General features: G+C 33.3%; 1 protein-coding gene across 8 annotated transcripts in view; it reads left to right on the forward strand.

Moving 5' to 3' along the window:
• Positions 1 to 1,881: 1,881 nt before the first annotated feature.
• PCDH11X (protocadherin 11 X-linked) overlaps positions 1,882 to 18,086 on the forward strand; it is a gene marked incomplete at both ends in the record, with an annotated part of 710,965 nt that continues 694,760 nt past the window's right edge. For 4 of the 8 annotated variants that reach the window (XM_082865343.1, XM_082865344.1, XM_082865345.1 and 1 more), the window contains one exon: positions 17,292 to 17,831. In XM_082865343.1, the coding sequence (XP_082721469.1) occupies positions 17,292 to 17,831 (540 nt within the window). Of the gene's footprint in view, positions 1,925 to 17,246; positions 17,832 to 18,086 lie in introns of those variants that run through there. The other 4 variants (XM_082865341.1, XM_082865346.1, XM_082865342.1 and 1 more) reach the window with 2 other exon arrangements.

Below are 18,086 nucleotides of genomic sequence, written 5' to 3' on the forward strand. Positions count from 1 at the left end.
CATAAAAAACCTAATGTAAAGTTCCTCTATTATATAAATTTAACATAGTGTTTTACATACTGAGGGTGCTTCAAAATTAAAGATCAACTAGATGGTTGGATGGACAGATAGATAGAAAAGCATGAGTATCCTAACAACACATTTTCCATAGGTAAATCATGCATACCTTAAATTAAATACAGAATACAAAGTACCCCTGTACTGTGCTGTTCAATATGGTAGTTACTAGCACATGTAGCTATTTAAATAAAAATTAAGAACTCATTTTCTCAGTTGCACTAGCTACATTTCAAGTGTTTAACAGCCACCTTTGGCTACCATATTGGACCTTGCAGATATAGACTATTTCTATCATCACAAAAAGTTCTGTTGCATAGCACTGCTCTAGAAAGTTTTGATGGAGAAATGAATGTGAGAAACACGTGTCTCCGGAATTCTAGGAAAGTCATAATCATAAAGTAACAAGGCATAGGATTCCCACTTCCCCATATTAAAAAGTATAAATTACAGCAATTTACAATGTAAATAATTATTCCCTGAAAAACATTTATATCAGTATCATTCTAATCACATTTTCATTTAACCTATAAGTTTTTGCAACACCAATATAAAACTCAAAATATAATAGACATAGATAGTAAGTTGCCATAATCTCTACACAAATATGCATTAAATGCTTTAACAGATCAGACTTAATTGGAATTAAGAATGCAGAAGTGTGGGCTGGCTTTTGAAAATTTTAAAAGCTTCTTCTAGTCTAAAGCCTAGAAACACCTTTCCAGCATATCCTACCTCCAAAAGTATTATGGACTTTTTGTTTTTTAATCCAAGAAATAGCCATAAGATCATATTGAAAACACAAATTTATATGCCTTACTTCCCCTTTTCCAAAATCTAAAATTGTGCAAAGACAATTAACCTTTTCTTAGTTTGTAGCCATTACAGCAAATTGGAGGATCCTGCCGTATAATGATGGACCTCTGCCATGCGTTGTCTGCTTTTTGACTTTAGATTTTTGGTTTCTTGAAATCCAACTCAAAGTGTTTGACCTACCACAGGAAAACCCTTTTGTGAGTAAGAAGGATTCCACAGATCACATGCCAGAGAGGTCTTGCCTCAGATGCTCTCAAGTTCATAGTCTTATGAAGAAGCTACCAAGCTTGGGTGAGACAAAAATTTGCTATCCTACTTACAGAATTGGAAATCCCTCTCTAAGATAATACGAATTGATATCAAGAAGCATTAGAGTTAAGAACAGCTTCATAACTGAAGAAAATTGAAATTAATATGTAGGTAATTATTAATTCTTAGTGACATAATATGTGATTAATATTCAAGAATTGACCACCTTCCTCAGCTTCAGGAAACAAATACTGTTAGTCAAAGGGACTAGGATCATACCTAGTGCACATATATAGTATTGTGAATCTATGCATTCTACTGTTTCATAATCCTACTGCAGATTCCCAATTCTATGTGTTAGGTTTATAGAACTGTTATAAAAATCCAAGGTAGAAAGCCCAGTTAGTGGATACAGCATTTTTATCTGAGCTTCCCTTAGCAGGCAAATAAGGGTAGCAGAGTCTTTGCCTCATTTTGAATTCCTAGAATATTTTGTGCCTGCATTTCAGAGTCCTGAATGATTTTCTGCTAACAGCACTTTATCCATCAGGGAACACAGAGTCATTGCATCCCTGAAATTAAAGGGACCTTAGAGGTCCTGCTGTGGAACCTCCCACCTAGTGTAGTATAAGGTTATTGAAGCCCAATCTTTTAGTGCATCTATTTTAAGTTTCAAACGATTACATTGTACTGGAGGAAAAGATCTTTTTCTTCCCCTCCTCTTTTCATCCTCTACCCCACAGCTGATTGCAGAGCACTATGAGGACTGTAGGAAAGTGGGTTTTAATTCAGATATTTCAAGGTGAGTTTTATATATGTTAAACATCATATAAATCACACTTCTTTTGGGTCTTTTTGGGAGTACAGATTTTATCTGAACTCCCATTTTTAGTGTTTGAATCTTTCTTTTCCTTAAAAGATTTGTGTCAAGCTTAAATTGTTAACAGTGAGAATGGATGAGGGGAAAGGGAAGCTTATCTTCCAGTATACTGATTAATATCGTGTGGGGAGAGATGTAATACAAGAAAAATCCCCAAAATTACAGTAAGTGTTTCTATTGACTTGGATGACAACACATGTCATCAATGTATTGTAAATTTCTAAGGAATCAATTATGAGAAAAAAAATACACTATAGCCTGACTGATGGTTACCTATGAAGACTTAAAGGCTGCTTTGGATCATGCAGCGATATCATTAGGACCATTAGATATCCATGTACTGATAAATTACAGAAAAACCTATTTTTGGAACAAATACCTCTTTTGTGGTGGTAGAGGGACAGGCCCTAGGGAGAGGGACTGTTCTTCCTCATTTTTGCATTTCCAATGCCTGGTGCATAGAAGGTACTCAATAAATATATACTAAACTAGCAAAGAAGAGATTTTTCTAATAAATAAATATATAGAATTTCTTGTACTGATAGGATGATGATTTGATTAAATAAGCTAGTGGTCTATCCCTCCAATCTTCATTCAAGTGATTAAAAGTTTTTAAGATTCTGTTTAATCAAATGAAATTTGAAATAATGTTCAGAGTGTCATGGGAAGTTTTAATTTTTTCAAAAATCATTTAAGTTTATAGACTTAGTGGTTAATGTGTCCTCCAGTGCAGCTCCTCAACCTTCTCACAGTACTAAATAGTACTGTTATAAAGTAGTACAATATATTTTATATTTTAAAATAATGTGTTTAAGTTCTTTGTCACAAATCCCATTCTCAGTTTTTCTCTTCCATGTGGCAGAAGAAGAAAGTGAAATATGTGCCACCCCCCACCCACCCCCACCCCCGGCATTCCTGAAAGAAGAAATATCTTAAAAGTGCTAACCAATGTAAAATTTCCCCAGTAATTTAATCTTAAGGATGAAAAAATTTTAAACAACCTTATTTTACTTGTTATGTCATTATTTTCATTGTTCCCTTCCATTATCTCTTTTATCCCTCTATCTCTATCCACCATCCCCTTCAGGTACTCAAATCCACTTTCAGTGGTACCTAAGACCTCCCAGATCCATCAAATCTCCCCACACCTTCCTTGTTCTTTCCAGTCCTTCAAGTCTCCCATTCATGGAAGTCATGCTCAGTTCATTACAGTTTCGCCAAATTCCTCACTGTGCTTTTGAGTTTCTATAATTAACTTCTTACTCTCTACCCACTTTTTAGGTTCCCCAACTTCAGATTCCCCCAGTTAGTTTTCATCCATCTTTGCCCTGCTTAGATTCCATGAATACTTCTCATTCTCCTAGTCCATCCTGATGCTCAAAATCATTCCTTGCCTCTCCTTAGTACCCCCACTCTTTTCAAGTTTCCTCCACAGACTCTTCCATACCCTCTGCTACTCCTTGTTTCCCTAGTGCCTCACAGTTCTTCTCAAATTGTTCAAGGCCCTTACAGGTAGTTGGAACATAACTCATCACATTATTACTACATTTACAAACATCTTGAGGGTACAAACTGTCATGAGTAAGACCGTTTGTAGTTTAATCATTGGCAGGATGATTCAATCTTATTCTTTATTGTCCCTTAACATGCACACATGTTTCAAAGACCTGATATTTGTACCAAGTTTGCTTTCAATAGGACTTGAGATAATAGAGCAGAATTATAAAAAAAAAATTAGGAAGTACAGTCCCCATTTTCTTAGTGATAGTTTACCATTAAGATAGCAAAGCCAAATTAAACTAAGATAAAAAATTCTTTAAACAAGACATTCAGTTCAAAACAATGTTCTGAAGGAGAAAGAATAGATGAGTAAGGGAATGTGCTATTCAAATGCACATGACACATAATAACTATTAATGAGATATTTTTTCCAAATTAAAGTTAGAAAAACAAAACTCCATGACTCCATGACTTTGTTGACTGCCTTCTCCATAGTTGCCATATTTTAACTACAAGTCCCTTAAGCACTTACATTTAACTTTATCCTTACTCTTATGCTTATTCAGATATTCCCCATGTGATGTTAATCTGTGAAAGTTTCTTAGAGGAAATGAGTTGTGTGAAATGCCCCAGAGCAGATGAGGACCTTGGATGACCAGAGATGTGGAAAATGCTGTGGTTAGAGTGGGTGTTGGCTTGACTGAAGAGGAGAGGTCATGGATTAGAAATTAATGAGAAAGACGTATATTGGAAGCAACTAATTAAGGACCTTTGAATGCTAGGCCTCAGAGTTTAGATTCTGTAGATTTTAATATATAACACATGTAGTTTTTTGGTTTTCAGTTTTTGTTGTTTTGTTTTGATTGTTGTATATAATGTTTTATGAAATAATTAATATTTATTTTCCAACATCAAAAAAAGTAAAAGTAGTCCATATAAAAGTGCTAGTTGGATAGATAATATATTTGGAAGTGTTCTGTTTTAAAAAACTTTTCTTCTGAATAAAAAAAAGAGGTGGAGAAGCTGTCCTTATGTCAAATCTGACTCACTTTAACAGTTCCTCTTGAAAATTAGCAGCTGTAATTAGTGGAAAATTTTGAAGGTGCAATGTTGTGGTTGTAAGCTATAACAGGTTTGAATTATCTTTTTAATTTTAAAGTTATCAACTTTCAGAAGTTGAATTTTTATCATTTTCAATATGAAATCATGATGGCATATTTTAGTTGGAAGTACTGTTTCAAAAAAATGACTTGATTTTGTGAGATGTGTTTGCTTCAATATTTTCAACACAGCACTGTATTACAGGGATTCAAGATGTATTACAATTATCCAATGAAAATAAACCCCTGCTTTCTCTAACTTATATTTGTTCTTAAAAAAAGAAAATATCAATTAAAATCATACAATGAGTCAGTATATATTTTGTATTTCATCAAAGGGATGAACTGGTCAATTTGAAAACTTGACCAATTTGAAAACTAATCATAATAATATCTAAAGATAAATGTCATTAGAATATATCCTTTTTGAAAATGTTATCAAGAAACAGAAAATTTTGAGGGGAATTTTATTTCCATAAACCTTTGAAAGTGGAAAATAATCATTAAAATACTCTTTTAAAACAAGGTTTCCATTCTAAATTATTGATTTGGTCAAAAAGTTCATTCGGGTTTTTCATAACATTTTGGGAAAAACCCAAAGGAGCTATTTGGCCAACCCAATATATGAAAAATTATTTGTTGCCAAGCTAGAAACAACCATAAAATCACTACCTACTAAAAACAAGGCATACAGTCTTTAAACCTTGTAAACATGATTTTAAATCAGATAAAATTATATGAAATATGTAGTTGATGACAATAAGATATTTGGAATTGTGTTGTAAAAACTTTTAAAGCTGTAGCATTGCACATAACTGAGATCCATTATGCAAATGACTACAGATTTATGATGAAAGCTTATTTCAATCATAAAATGCTAGAACAAGATCTGAGAGATGAACTCCAATCCTACTCACCATAATGAAGAAAGGGAGGCACAGAATGATTAAATGACTTGTCCGAGGTCATAACTACTTAAAGGCAAAGTTAACACTAGAATTCAGGCCCAATTATTTTTCTCCCACTGGATTAGACTTATTTATTTGCCTTTGTGAGTGCAGGATATACAACCACATTTGTTTATTTTCTTTAGTTTAATAGTAACAACAACAACGATTGCAAACACATACAACACTTGTGAGTTTCAGGAACTATTCTAAGTGCTTTACATATGTTAATTCATTTAGTCTTCACAGTAACACTATGAGGTAGATGCTATTATTATATCTATTTTTTAATGAGACAGAGAATTTTTAAAAACTTGCATAAAGTTACACAGCTAATAAGTGATGGATCATGGATTCAAAACCAGGCGATCCATCTCCATAGCTCATGCTACAAAATCTTAAATAAAATGTCTTTTTTTTTTAATTTCATTGTTCCAAGGCAATCTATATTTGGATATAATAACATTCTATGACTTTGATTTTTAAGTAGGAAAATGAATGTTTGTCTCAATTTCTATGCCAAATATATTTAATAATAGTTTTAAATGAATGGTCTTGCTACAATGTATGTAAATCCCTGAATGAATGATTTGTCTGATATCATCAATATTGGTCATTAAGGCAGTAGCAAGAATGGATCTATGTGTAGGCTTTTGGTTGATTCTGCTTATAAATAAATTTTCATTTATTTTTAAAACAAGAAGATCAAACCAAAAGTATATTTTAACAATGCTTCTACAATATGGCTTCTTTTTGTGAGCATGGTGGAATTAGCTATCAATGAATTTTTTTGTACACTTGATAATGACTATGAAAAATTGATTTTATACTTTTTCATGAACATGGCACACAACGCAGAAATAAAAGTCCTACTTTTTTTTCCAGCTTTAGTCTGTAGACTCAATTGCTACTTCGAAAGTAATATTGGGTAAAATCATGCCCTTTTAAAGAGGGCATATTTTGACATTGACATGTTAATTTATTGACATATGGGAAGGAAATAAGTATAAGTAAGTGAAACAATTAAAGCAACGTTATATAGTGGATCTGGAAAATGTAAGAAACCAATACCTTATGCACAAAAAAATTCCTATGTTCATTTACTGTTTTATGTATAATGTAATAAATTCCGAAACTTATTATATATATATATATTTAAATGAAATTAGAATGCTAGCTCTTCCTCCATACATTGCCTCTATTTGTCCAGTTTTTTCCAAATAAAAGTTAAACACAATAAAATTAAAAATAGGAATAGCTGACTCCTAAGAAATAAGAATTTTAGAGAAAAAACAGACTAGGAGCAAGACTGGATATTGCACAGAGAAACTGAAGGATTCCATTTCGATTTCAGGGGTTAATGGCTTTTACTAGTGGTTTAAATCACTTTGTCTAAGTTTTTAAAGTCTAAATCACTTTGTCTAAGTTTTTAAACTCTCAAAGTCTTTTATTTATTAAATTATATTTCTTTATTAATATGTATATATATATATACACACACATAAAAATTTTAAATGAGCAGCATTTATTAAGACTGTATTCAGCACTGTGGAGAACTTGGAGGTCAAGGGTTAAGTTTGCACAGAAATAGAAATATAAGGAAACATAACAGCCAATAGGGGCTTACATGACATGATTCTATTATAACTATAAATTAAATTAAAAATTCAGTCATTTATTTGCACTAGGCACACTTCAAGTGTTATAGGCAAATGTGGCTAAGGGCTACAGTATTGGACAGTGCAGGTTATCAAACATTTCTACCAGGCAAACAGTTCTACTGGACAGTGGTAATCTACAGCGAGAGGAAAATAATCTTGAGCTATGCGTGCATCCAAGGAAAGTGAAATATGGCTAGGGTATCCGATTCATAGGCAGGGGACAAAAAAATGATAAAATGAGATGATGCAGTAAAATTTATTATTGAATCATTTAGTGATGAATGCTATTTTATGACATTAAATCTTGAAACTATTAGGTAGTGAATATTTTTAAGAGATTGGTAACTTGTTAATTCAAGGAGAAACAATCAAATTTCCAGTTAAATTAGAAATCAAACTGCTTGAGATCCTCCAAGAGAAAACATGTGCAGTTTTATAAACAAATGGTATCTTACAATTATTTTCATAAAACATTATATGATCCCCATAAAACCTATGAGAAATACTATATAAATAAATGTACTGTATCTGAGACACTAAAATGATGAAGAGGTAATATACCAATACAACTACCCACTTGATAGTTTTTAGTATAGTGTTTACAGTCAATAGAAGTGTGGGGTACTCACCATGTTCTCCTGATTTACCATCATCATAATCCTTATAGGGATAACATGAAGAATATAATGCATGATAGAAATCATTAATTCTTCAAGAACTTCAGACAGGAAACTGAAGGGAATAGTGCAAATATCCTAATAGACAACTATATAGGTTTATCTTGCTTTATAATATCAGAAATGCATGCATAATATAAATAAGTACCTATAATATATTGAATACATATGGCCAGGATGACTATACTGAAATGCACAGCTTCAGGTGCTTATGGTCTAAATATGACTATAGAGTGGAAAAGAGACTTTTTTTTTTCAGGGTATAATCACCTTTGCTTCTAAATTTTAATTCTTGTGCCATCTATAATATCACGTCCTGATGCAAAGCAATTTTTATCGTGAATAGCACTGGCCTTAATTTTCCAGGATTGTTAGTTTATAGGAAGAATTAATACAGCATTTGATCACAATTTCATAGAGTGAGTGCCAGTTATAGCACTCACTCGTGATATAGTTCTGGTTGTGATAGCTCTTTCTATCATCTCCATTAAGGTGTTGAATACCTTTGCAAAGGAAAAAAATATTTTTCAGTATTTCAAATATTCTTGGAATAAGAAGAAAATGTGAGGACACTATTATATATTTATTATCTATACAGAAATTGTGATTTATCTAAAATAAGATACCTATTTCATACTCTGTTTCAAGTTGAAATCATCACAATGTAAGTTGTAATTCTAAAAACCAAGAATATTTTCGGGGGGGGGGTAAAGCAACACAAATAATTTGAGTCTCTGGTACCTAATAGGAAGAATGGTATCTTTATTTTCTTTCTTTGGCAAACTTTTTCAAAATCAATGTGAAATCTATTTTTCAGAAGACAAAATTTTTTTTGCAAACCTTCATAAATAAAGTTAGTTATGTTCTTCATAAGCAGGGAAAGAGCTAAATTTAAAAAGTGACGACTGCAAATGCCTAAATAAAAATATCTATTTGGTCTCCTTATGCATTAATGTGGGACATAGTGAAAGTACTGCATATCGAGACTGCCTTAATATGAGAGCAATTCTGACCGCTCCACTTCGATTTCAACTATTGTCTAATGTAATGGCATCTCAGTTGCCAATTTTCATTGAACACACATACACACAAGGACATATACCCACAGTGGAACATGAAGATGATTATTTTAAACATAAAAATGAAATATCTCATGAATATTCCACAATTAGGATTTGGCTGGCATTTTCTAGTCCAAAGAACAAAACTGTATCCAACTCTGTGGAAATGGAACTTGTACATTCTTGATTTCCCATTTGACAGTTACTTAAAGTCACTTTGAGGTTAATGTACTGCTTGAGTTATAAAAAGGTAGCATAAAATTTTTCTTCCAACATGCTAGCCTATTACTGTGTAGAAGGAAGACTCTTTACTTATGGTGGGAAAGTATGGAGTATAGTGAATGAAATCTAATGATAAAAAGAATCACTTTTAATTCTCTTATGAACCTAAGTGAGATTTGTGGTACTCCAAAGTAGGAAGTATGATAAAAAGCAATTTTAAATAACAGCAATCTACACATTGAAAAGGTATAGGATTTGTTAATTAATTTAAATATTTTATGTACTTCTAGTTGGGAAAACTGCTAAGAACAATTTAATTTGTAATGAAAATACCTGCAGGAGAAGATTGTGCTTAAAATATACTCTTAGAAAATAATGTACGTTTTTAAAAATAAAACAGAATGCACGGTATAATGAATACTCCAAGTTGTTGTATATTATTCCTATTGTGTCTTAGAATCTTTGGCAGTCTTTGTAGTAATATGATCTTGAAAAAAAAAAGAGATCAAAACAAAAAAATCAGAAACACAAAGACCCAATAAATATTTCTTAACTTATGTTATAACTTAACACTTATGTGTCTGGCACAGTGCCCATACACTGCTAAAGTAAATATAAAGGCCTACTAATAAATTTTGTTATATATTTGAAATGATTCACTTGCAATCAGAATAGAGGATGACACTATAAAATATTACAGATCTATACAATTATTTCAATTTAAAGAATATTTTTATGGGAGATGAATTTTATACCTAAATTTCTATTTTTGAAGAGCTAAAACTTCAGGTATTATGTAGGATTTTACACATAAAAGCATCCAGTTTATAATTGACCATTTTGTACACTTTCAAATATACTAATAATATTGAAACAGGACCCAACTGACCTTCTCTAAAATTAGGATTCCTCAAATTTAGCAAGGTGTTTTTGAATGCCCAAATTGAAGTTTGAATGATTAGTATTATATTTATATTTGGAATTAAAATGAGGTAAGACAAAGTTGAAATAATAACTCACTACAGGTTTGAGGGATATTGCTAAATCAACAGGACATTTCTTTATGTGTTAACTTAGAAGAAGGAGAAAGTAAAAATAGTAGAAATACTAACATTTATAATTTGTCTTTGTGTGAGCTATTTGTAAATACATTTGAATTGTATTTGTTATAGAAACAATTCCTTCATGAAAATGGGGCTGACCCCAGAATATGAATTTATTGTACAAATTAAGAACTGACCAGAAGTAGTGTTTAATTCATAAATGCTAATTCAGTTTTTAAAGCCAGAATTCTGTGTAATTATTGTTCTGCCCCAAATTAAATGTATCAAAATGTGGCCTGTGTATGTCCCATTTATGATTCAAATGTTTTTCTACCCATTGATTCATTTATGTTGTCTTTTTTTTTTTTTTTTTTTTTTTTGCAGTACACGGGCCTCTCACTGTTGTGGCCTCTCCCGTTGCGGAGCACAGGCTCCGGACGCGCAGGCTCAGCGGCCATGGCTCACGGGCCCAGCCGCTCCGCGGCATGTGGGATCCTCCCGGACCGGGGCACGAACCCGTGTCCCCTGCATTGGCAGGCGGACTCTCAACCACTGCGCCACCAGGGAAGCCCCTATGTTGTCATTTTTAACTTGTCATCCAGTTTGAGTTTTGTGGTGACAGAAAATGAAAATCACAGAAATTATATTAAAATATGTGTAAAAGAATAAGAATTAAAAGGAGAAGGGATTTTTGCTGAACCTTTAGGCTGAGGTACTTGCTATTAGGCAGTTGATTAACCAAGTAGCAAGATTGGTTTTTAAGAAGTTGCTGTGTCATTTTTGCTTGGTGGTCTATGATGTGTAGCCATTGATTGAGGATTTATGTCGCCCCGAAGTCATCTTAGCCGGAAAAGCTTCTTTGTCTCCCTGGGTGAATGAATGCAGCTGTTAAGGATGAAAGTCATCTCCTTGTTCCTTGGAACAATAGGTTGGTAGATACCATTCATTTTCCGATGATTAATATCTTACCTTGATTCATTTTTCAGACTATCAACTGGGATCTTGTTTTCAGCACCTTCCAAGATTCTGGTGGTATATCTCATTTTCTTTTAACTGTTGAATTTATTGCATCATGATTTTGATAAATTAGCATCTGACACAAATAAAAAATATACCAAGTCATCACCTTTTTTCTGATTAAACCTACACTGTTTTATTAATTCCTGAGAATAGGGATTAATTAATTCCTGAGAATAGGAATTAATAGAATTATTCACTTATCCTTACATATCTAAAAATCAAAATGGACTATTCAATCAATTCTCAGTGAAGTCAGAAATCTACCCCATTTATTTACCTGCTTAAAACATGATCTTAAAACCTGGTCATCTAGGGCTTCCCTGGTGGCACAGTGGTTGAGAGTCCGCCTGCCGATGCAGGGAGCGCGGGTTCGTATCCCGGTCCGGGAAGATCCCAGATGTCGCGGAGTGGCTGGGCCCGTGAGCCATGGCTGCTGGGCCTGCGCATCCGGAGCCTGTGCTCCACAACGGGAGAGGCCACAACAGTGAGAGGCCCGCGTGCCGAAAACAAACAAACAAACAAACACCTGGTCATCTAGAGGATCTACAGAGTGTGAAATTACCACCTATTTGATATAAACATTTAATATATGAATTAATGCCTACAATATTCATATAAACCATATAGTTGTTATAAAGATTAATTGAAATAACTGATTTGAAATTACTTAGAGGAATTAAAATGCTACGCCAAATGGAGATCATCCTTTTAACTTCAGCGAATCCAAGAACTATTTGTTATGATAATATGTTACTTATAGACCAAACATATTAAAGTAATTAGTAGATATTGAAATAATCATGATTAAATTCACCCCAAGGTTATACAAAGATATATGATGATGAATGACCATTATATTTTTGCCAAATGGAATATGTCTCTTGCTTGATTAATCTGTAAAGCTATTTTAAAAATGCTCCCTAAATCATATCAAAAATCCAGAAAAATTAATATAGAAGAGCAACCTTCACAAATTGTCTTATAAGTGATATTCGAGCATTGATTATTAACAGATTTGAAGCCCCATTAGAGAGCACTGCACTTCTGTTGTGGAGTGTTAGAATGATTCAATAAAACATAAACATTTTAGAGAAGGAAGGAACATTGATGGAATCGACTTCTTGGAGAAGATTAGATCCAAACGTGAAAATTAGACCGGTACAAAAAGAAGTACGATAAATGAGTCTTTTGTGGAATAAAATTTAATAAAAATATCAGTTTAATAGAATCAAAGTACACTACTAAATCTTTCATTTCGACATTTCAACTTTCAGAATACATAGGAAATAGTCATGTCAAACAGGACAGCCAGTGCACTTACCCCACTCTACTTGTGGTCAATCCCTTGGAAAAGATTGAGTTTATCAGTTGCTCCAGTTTGTCTTTCTCCAGGTGCAATGTTCTAGATTCCTTCCTGTCAACCTGAAGAACTACATTATTGTTTTCCCAGTCTTGAAAGAAGCTTTGACTGTGCATGAGAACAAGAATGTAGAAGTAACTATATAATACATTATGGTTGTTTAATTGTGTATTTTTGACTTCACAAGACATTACAGTAATTAGAATGATGAGAGCCAAGTGGATTTAAGATCGTGGGCAACATACAGGTATTTCTTATTTTCATATAATACCTAAATTTGCACTTTTTTTTTTTTTTTTTTTTTGCGGTACGCGGGCCTCTCACTGTTGTGGCTTCTCCCGCTGTGGAGCACAGGCTCCGGATGCGCAGGCTCAGCGGCCATGGCTCACGGGCCCAGCCACTCCACAGCATGTGGGATCCTCCCAGACCGGGGCACGAACCCGTATCCCCTGCATCGGCAGGCGGACTCTCAACCACTGCGCCACCAGGGAAGCCCTAAATTTGTACTATTTTAACAATTTGTTACTGTAGCATGTAAGCCACTCATTCATGCAGAATTACCTTAAGTATATTACAAGTTGAACACAGCAGTACAATGAAGGAAAATGTAACAAGTATGTCAGGAAAATTATGCATTGGAATTCTTCTGAAAAACCATTTGAATATCACTTTTATGGTTTGAAATCTCTAGAACTGCATATAGTAGAGACTTAGTTCCCCTATCTACTTACCTTTTTAGAACTAAATTGCTCAGAGACTATAAAACGAACTTGCATTTTTGCTTTTCATGTCTTAAAATTTCAGAGTTGCTTATTTTGTTTCTGCTTTTGTTTCCTCTGACTGTCATGATTCTGTCCTTCTAACTATGACTGTTCCCTACCCAATCACTATATATTGCCTGTAAAAACATCACTTAAATAACGCTGGCACTACTGAAACTTGTAGAAAATTTTAATTCTCTGCATCTTCTTTCATTGTACCTTTCTTATCAATTTCCAAACTAACCGTAGACTATAGTAGCAGTGGGATGTGGGAGAATGGTAAAGAAATCTAAAGTTATCTTATAGTTTGTTCATGGGAGAGAGAAAATTAGAGCTAAGTAAGATATGTCCATAGGAATACTTTCCCTGCATATCTGAGTTAAATTCATCATCCTTCCATAAGACTAAGCAGTGACTCTTTATATCCTAATTTCTGTATTGGTCATTCAAATAATTAAACTCAGCAGTTTAAAAGAAAACTTTTTTTTTTTTTTTTTTTTTTTTTTTTTTTGTGGTACGCGGGCCTCTCACTGTTGTGGCCTCTCCCGTTGCGGAGCACAGGTTCCGGATGCACAGGCTCAGCGGCCATGGCTCACGGGCCCAGCCGCTCCGCGGCATGTGGGATCTTCCCAAACCGGGTCATGAACCCGTGTCCCCTGCATCGGCAAGCGGACTCTCAACCACTGCGCCACCAGGGAAGCCCTAAAAGAAAACTTTTTAAATTTTAAACATAACAATACATTTTCAAGTGGTAACTGCAAGGGTTGGAATCAGAATCTGGAGATTGAGGTTATTTTATCATGCATATTTACATCCTGATAGAGGCAGAGTTGACTTTGTTATACATTTGTTGAACACTGAATTAAAGATATTCTGGAATATTTTTGCTATCAATTATAAACTCTGTGAGGGCAGAGGTTTTTGCCTGTTTTGTTCACTGATTTATTCTCAGTGTCTACAACAGTGCCTGGCATACACAAATTGCTTAATAAATATTTGTTGAATACGTGACTGCCCTTTCATGAAACTAATTACTAACTAGACAGTAAATAGTCCTTCTAGGTTTGCAATATGTATATTTGCCTAAGTTTTAGAAATTGAATTGTCCTTTTTCCCATTTTTTTTCCTGGTTTTCAAAACCTCTGAAAGAATTTCAAGTGATGAAACATATTTTAAAATGTTTTATTTGATGTTATTATTAAAGTAGAGTAGAACACATTTAGAATGGATTGGCAGAGGGGGACTGCTTAGAATTAGGTCACTTTCTTAATCCCTCCTCTTGTGTAGGATATTGCAACATGCACACAATGTTTTAAAAAATGGTCTGTAGTATTCTTCTGCCAGTTGTAATAACGTGTAATACCTAAGGGTAAGATAAGAATAGAGTGGTAGTTTTAATTCTAATTGTAAGTGCCCCGTTTTTATTTTTGCTTATGTTTGCATGGTATTTATAAAATCACACACTTAGACACTCAGTTTTTTTTAGATGTTCTAGAGTCACAATAGGACACACATATATGTATGCATATTAACTCATAGTAAGTAAAAATGAAGTATTTTAATTCTCACATTCATAGAGGAGTATAAGGCCAATAATTCACAAGAGAATGAGTCTTGAAAAGGTTGCTATATTAGGTAATCCCAATGCTCACCATTGAGCAAATGATGCTAAAAATACCACAGGCAATAGTCTTTTTGTGTTGTTTACTAGGATAGAAAATGTCTTCAGCATCAGCATTACTCACTATTATACTTAATTTTTTTTTATAAATGACGCCAACTGCCCAACATAGGAAAGTGGTTGGACTAATAATATATAATTTTTAAATTCTGTGATAAGAATTTATAAAATGAGATGCTTCAAGTCTATTTAGCTTATTTCTTTGTTCTATTTGTGACCCAAGCTATCTCGATTGTTGCAACAAATGCTTTTGTTCTGTTACTGATTGCAAATAAGAAGGTTTCTTTTTCCCCACTCTTGTGTCTTCAGGCCTGTCAATATGCATATTTTCTAAAATTATTTAATGTAATACATTGTCTGGCATAATCAGATCATAATATCCATAGCAAGTTATTTATATCATTTCATGAGTCCTCCTGTTTGTAGAACTATGACTAAAATTTTTGTAAATTTTAATTGGTTATCAATTACCAATAAAAATTGAGAACTTCCTTAATTAGATACCTATGTGCATTAATAGTTTTCCATAATAGATTTTTAAATGACCATCTGTTAGCTAATTCTTTAAAACTTCAGAATGAATTGAGAGCTGCATTAATCCCTACTTAATTATAAAAATATAATATCTGATAGGATTTAAAGCAGTGTAACACAAATTTCACTTTGTGTTTATATAACCTACAAATAACATCCAGAAGCATATTAAAATGTTTCATAATACTAGATATTAAAAGATATTTAATATACCAAATTGAGACTGTATCCACCAAATAAATTTGAGAATAGGAATTGAGAATTAATAAAGGAAACTGAAGACAAATTTGCAATTTATAAAGAAATAAAAATTCCTTGTTGAATTTTTTCAGAAGAACTAGAGAACTGAAATAAAGTGGCAGATTTCAGTGAATGAAAAATAATAAGCAAGGAGGGGGAAAGGAGCCAGAGATATTCTTTGTTTTTTGACTCTCTGTTTTAACTTGATAAAGTCTTTTAAAATGCCTTTCTTATTTTTAAACCCTAGTCAAGCTGTTTCATGTAGTTGGGTAATTCTTATGTCAGTCTGTAGATGTGAAAACCCATTTTCACATGGACTACTTTATGCAATCTATAAACAAACTCTCAGAGTTGGGATGCCTTGCACTCCAGTTCTCTCATTGAATGTTTGAATATTGTCTAACAAATCATAAATATGTAGATCTAAACTAGTGATACAGCTTCTGTATCAGTACCTCCAAATATATGGAATTCAATCTCTCCTGAAAACCATTTTTTTTCCAGAATGCTTTAATAGGCAGTTGTTTAAGTTGATCTGAAAGTTGCCTCCTTGTAATTTTATACCTATTCTTGTTCCTCTCATCCAAAGAAAGACAACTTTAATCCTCTTTCACATGATTGTTCTTCCCATGTTTAGGCATTTGCCATATTGAACCCTCTCCTCTATGAAAGGACTTTTCTTTTTAATCCAAACTTCCTAACCTAGATCGATATTTACATTTTGAAGCCCAGAGCTGAACACACAGAATATTGTATAAAACATTCATGACACATAGAAGAATTGCATTTGAAAACCACATTGTAACAAAGAGTAAATGATTATATTTTTGTTATTAGTAACACATATCCCTTTACTTTTCCTTAACTATTGAATTAAATGTTTTAAATTATTTTTATTACTTTTAACTGTCTTGTTATAATATTATCTTTTATATATCTTATCAATGGTGAACACCTTTATAAATATTCTGGGTCTCATAATTACTCAACGTATCTTGCTTAATTTACCTTTCATCTTGATGTAAAAATGCATAATATTAGATTCAAACAAATCTGTCATTAGTTTATTTAACAGTGTTTTTCGTGCTAGTATTTTCATTTAATGATTTTGGCAAATTTTTATTTTATTGAAGTATAGTTGATTTACAATGTGTTAATTTCTGCTGTACAGCAAAGTGGTTTGGTTATATATATGTATATATATATGTGTGTGTGTGTTTCTCTTTCATATTATTTTACATTATGATCTATTACAGGATATTGAATATAGTTCCCCGTGCTATACAGTAGGACCTTGCTGTTTATTTCATTTAGTAATTTTAATTTAAAACTGAGCATTTAGTTAACATACATTAATGCTTGGCTTTAATAATTGCTTCTTCTTCCTCTTCCTCTTTCTCTTCTCTTTCTTTTCTACTCTTCTTTTCTCTTTGGCAGTTCTCTGTGGACTGATACAAAAAAACTAGTGCAATCCTGCCTGGTATGGACTTGTTGTCCGGGACGTATATATTTGCGGTCCTGTTAGCATGCGTCGTGTTTCAGTCTGGCGCCCAGGAGAAGAACTACACCGTCCGGGAAGAAATGCCAGAAAACGTCCTGATAGGCGACTTGCTGAAAGACCTCAACTTGTCGCTAATTCCAGACAAGTCCTTAACAACTCCTATGCAGTTCAAGTTAGTGTACAAGACCGGAGATGTGCCACTGATTCGAATTGAAGAGGGTACTGGTGAGATCTTCACTACTGGAGCTCGCATTGATCGTGAGAAATTATGTGCTGGTGTCTTAGTGGACACCCGTTGCTTTTATGAGGTGGAGGTTGCCGTTCTGCCAGATGAAATATTTAGACTGGTTAAAATACGTTTTCTGATAGAAGACATAAATGATAATGCACCATTATTCCCTGCAACGGTTATCAACATATCAATTCCAGAGAACTCAGCTATAAACTCTCGATATGCTCTCCCAGCAGCCATTGATCCTGACATAGGAATAAACGGAGTTCAAAACTACCAACTAATTAAGGTGCGTTTTAAAAATGCTTCATTAAAGATAGCACATTTTTTAAAGGGAAGAAAAAAAAAAGAATCTTAGTGTACTTCAAGTTTTGAGTAAGCCATCACCACAATTTTACAAAGTTTAAGTAAAGCATAGCAAAGAAAATTTATCAATGCAATTTTTGCAATTGCATGGAGTTTATGAATCTTCATTTTATGTATATTCATTTTCAAGCAGTTATTTGTGTTTCCACTAACAATCTATTATAGTGGTCAGACAAGG

Source organism: Leucopleurus acutus, assembly GCF_964270905.1.
Source record: "Leucopleurus acutus genome assembly, chromosome: X".
NCBI lineage: Eukaryota > Metazoa > Chordata > Mammalia > Artiodactyla > Delphinidae > Leucopleurus > Leucopleurus acutus.